The sequence below is a fragment of the Rhagoletis zephyria genome, unplaced genomic scaffold (assembly GCF_001687245.7).
Source record: "Rhagoletis zephyria isolate East Lansing unplaced genomic scaffold, Rhagoletis_zephyria_1.1 Rzeph_scaffold_23234, whole genome shotgun sequence".
Classification (NCBI taxonomy): Eukaryota; Metazoa; Arthropoda; class Insecta; order Diptera; family Tephritidae; genus Rhagoletis; species Rhagoletis zephyria.
The window spans coordinates 1-4,142 of record NW_016180292.1 but is presented as its reverse complement, the minus strand read 5'-3'; the positions used below and the strand labels follow the sequence as shown (position 1 = coordinate 4,142).

At 40.4% G+C, this 4,142-nt stretch overlaps 1 protein-coding gene across 1 annotated transcript; it reads left to right on the top strand.

Moving 5' to 3' along the window:
• The first annotated feature begins 413 nt into the window (after window positions 1-413).
• On the top strand, window positions 414-2,714 carry LOC108381641 (TLR4 interactor with leucine rich repeats). The gene has a single exon (XM_017638054.1). The coding sequence runs from the start codon at window positions 681-683 to the stop codon at window positions 2,700-2,702; it is 2,022 nt and encodes a 673-aa protein (XP_017493543.1). The 5' UTR covers window positions 414-680; the 3' UTR covers window positions 2,703-2,714.
• The last annotated feature ends 1,428 nt before the right edge of the window (window positions 2,715-4,142 follow it).

Genomic DNA, 4,142 nt, shown 5'->3' with positions numbered 1-4,142 from the left:
ATGCAATAGGGAGCGGGAGAAATAGAGTTTCCGAGTGAAAAATATTGATTTTTAAGGATTTCAAGGATACAATTTTAGCGAAAAATCGTTTTTTTTCGCAATATAAAATACATACATGGGAAACTTTGAGCCACCTCCAAATCTTTTATGATTGACCTAAAATTTTGTATAATTTAGTCTTTCGACTACTCACACATATTTCTAGGGAGTGAGACCGAGAATCCGAGCTCTCTTCGAAATAACGGCCACCCTAATGTACATATGTATGTTTCAAGTAAGATGTTTATAAAAATCACTTATGTACATGGGGAAGCTTGCACTCGTTTGTATGCTTGGAAATATGTATTTGTATGACGGGCTATAGCAGCAGCGGCACGACGTGCGATTGCTCATTAAGTAGTGGGCTACGGCATTGAAGGTGTCTGGGACGCTGGGGTGATGAGGTGATTTGGCTAAATGTTTTGTTTCAAAATTCAAATTAAAATCAGCTAGCCAGCAAAGCGAGCAAGCCACAGCAGTGGGCAGCCAAAGGAATACAATTCAGTGCGTATATTTTTGTGTGAATTTGCCCCGCTCGATATGTTTGTTACTCAGTCAGTTAGATATTGGAATTTGCATTCGACGTGCCGCAGTGCGGATGATCGGTTTCGCAGTATTTAGTGTAAATTCATTGTTAACGAATGTGCCGCCTTGTCGTCGCACCTTTTGCACTGCTGGGCCATGTCCACTTAATTTGGCTTGTACTTCGCCTAGCGCCAGCCGTCGCCATAGTTGACGCTGACAACTGTTGGAATGACAGCCAGCAGTGCCTTATACATGCAACACTACATCGCGCCGATGAGCCGCCGCTTTCCGCTGGGCTGACAGTGGAAATCGATTGTCAAACAAAAGTTGCTTTCCCACCGGCTGGTGAGCAAAATCATGCGCCCGCATTGCTGTTGCGGCGCCTAGAGCTGGCGGAAAGTTTGCTGCTCGACGGCTGCCACACACCGTTGGGCGTCGAAACGTACGGCATGGAATATCTACCCAACTGTGACACTGTGCCGCAAGTGTACATGGAGCGTTTCCATGCGGACACGCTGCAGCCCTTCCAATGTCCAGGCGTGAACAATAGCGACATGCAGCTGGAGCTGCTGCGTTACCGCAACAATGAATTGGCCACCATTGGCATCGATACGTTTGCCAATTTGCCGCAATTGCGTGAACTGTACTTTGCGGGCAACTCACTGCGTCATATTGCGCGTTCGGCATTTGATACGTTGCGCGTGGTGGAGCGCATACATATCGTAGATGAACCGTTGTTGGCGCTCAAGGACGGCGATTTGTTTGAGCGCACCGGCGTTGCTGAGCTACAGCTCGCCCAATTGAAGCATATCACCTCCGATCTATTTGGCCACCTGCCGGAGACATTGCGCCAAATACACATTGCACGCACAAGCTTCGACGATGACGCCGTGATGGTGAGTAATCCACAGCTGCTGCGTAATATATCAATCACCGTTTGCACCTTGAAATCTTTCACGCTGCTCGAATACGCACAAACCACTAGCGTGCGATTTGTAAATTTGAGTGGCAATGCTTTGCGAGACTTTCGTGTGGATTTTCTTGATGGCGCTAGCAACACTTCCATTGCGGGTGTGGAAACGCTTGATTTGAGCGAAAATGAACTGACGCAAGTGCCGCTGTCGTGGCTGAGTAGTCTGAGAAAACTGCGGCATTTACTATTGCGCGGCAACCAGCTAAAGCGGCTCTCTTTGCCGGAACTAATGTCGGCTATGCCGGTTGTGACGTCATTGGATTTGCGCGGCAATCAATTGGCGTCGCTACATGATGCTGCTGCTGCCGCATCAGCATTGAGTTGGGAGCAAGTGCGTATAAAAATCGATCGAAATCCGTGGAATTGCTTGTGGTTGCTCGAATTTGCGCACACACATCCGGAGAAGTTTCGCGCTTTCCAATATGAAAAATACATATCGCAAATTAATGTGAATGGATTGAAATGCGTACCCGAAGAGATGCTCGCTTTACTACCCGACAATGCTACGAAGAGTGAGTCGCCTACGAACGCTGCAACAGCAACAACAACAACGACAGCGACAATGGCAACCTTTGTACATGGCGTTCAAGTTCAGGAGCAGCAGCGTGGCGGCGTGGTCAATGCCTCTACCTACAAGCTTATCTATGGCGGTCCGTGGGAATATAAACGCAGTCAGCGCGCAGAAGCTTTGATAATCGTATTTATGTTGCCAGTGGGCGTGGCTATGCTCTTCCTATTACTTTACATGTGGATAAAATGCCAGAAAGTCTTCCATTTGTCCTACTACCGCTCCTTCTCATGGCCGCAGCGCAATATTGGCCAGCGTTTTAGAAGCGCCGAACGCTTCGATGTGGTGCGTCAATTGCCGCCCACACCAAACGCTCTTAATGGCAACAGCAACAATAATGAAGACTATGAGACGCCTTTGAGTGGCATCGGCTCTGTTTGCAATTGCAACAATATCGGTACGCCGACATATGCGAACGAGAAATGCCGCAAATTACATCACATCACCTATGAAGAATTGCCCTCCGAGCAGCCGTACAAAATCTATGAGGAAATAATTGGCGATGATGCGGCGGACACCGAGACGTATGCGCAACCTTTTTACGATCATCTGTCGTTTACGAATCCCGAAAAAAGTGATATGACTGACTCTATGTGAAATTTTGTTTGTGCGGAGGTGAAGTAAGTTTTGAAGTAAGTGCATCATGTATTGATTATGTATATATGTACGTATGCATGCATGTACGTATGTAATAATATATTTTTAACCAATTACGCCAGTTAGGTGGAGAGATTGAGCGGTGTAACTTTGCAAAACTTTTTTCAATTCCGTTTTACACAATAATAATACCCAATTGTTTATTTTGCCATTTTTTAATACTAACGTTTTTTATGGGAAACGGGATTTTCCGATCGAAAAATATTGGTTTTCAAAAATTATATATGTACCATTTCTAGGAAAATTTGTTTTTTTTCGCACATGAAGTACATGGAAAACTTTGAGCGCTTTGAGCGACTTATAAATAATTTTTGACTTCAAAATAAAAAAAATAAAGGGGTATATTTTCCGGTATAGAAAAATCTTAGGAGATGAGAGCATTAAAATTCCGACTTAACTTTTTTTTTGTACCACCCTAATGTATACTAAGATACACTGAAATAACCTTATTTTGTTTGTTTCTTACAAAATCGCATATAATTTGTCGTCAATCGGTATTTCGTTAACTTCCCAGATATTTTTTTAGAAATATTTTTGTTTAAATGCTCGTTACACAACATCAAAAACACTTATCGATTAATTGCAATGTTGAAATATTATTGAAATATTTAACTTGTTAATTAATTGATTTTGAGTTGCAAAACAGGTTGCAACCCCACTCACAAGTATTTTATAAATAAAGATTTTTAACCTCTATGGCTTGATATACTGATCTTGAAATATTTAACTTGTTTATTAAATTAATTTTGAATAACAAACTGATGGCAACATTTTTCAAAAATATCATCGAAATAAAATTTTCTTAAATCTCCCTCGTAATTAATTTGTTATTTAAATTTATTTTGAATTTTTAAGCAAGAATATTTTATGAAAAAACAACTTCCTTAGATCTCTTTCATTTGATGCCCACATTAAAATATTTGATATAACTTCTTAATTAAATTGATTTCGAATACTCTTTAAAAATATTTTAGAAGTAAAGCTTTCTTAAACCAGCCTCGTCCGATACCCATATTAAAATATTACAATCTTATATATGTTTTTTGAAACAAAAGGATTTTTAACCCCTTTCGATTGACATCCACGGTGCAAAAAGATTTTATCTAACTTAAAAATTAAATGATATTAACCTTTATAAATTTAATCAAATATTTCCTGAGGTGCGTTTTTACGTTAGGTAAATACCGTTAATTATACATATTTAAATAATGGGAAAATTTTTAAATGAAGTACTTTGTAAATAGTGTCATAGTGTACATACAAATATTTAAGTTTTTTTTTCAAAACGCAAGCCAAATTAAAATAATAAACGTACGCATCGAATAATTATAAAACGATTTTATAACGCACTATATCACCATGACCCTAGAGGATCAGGAC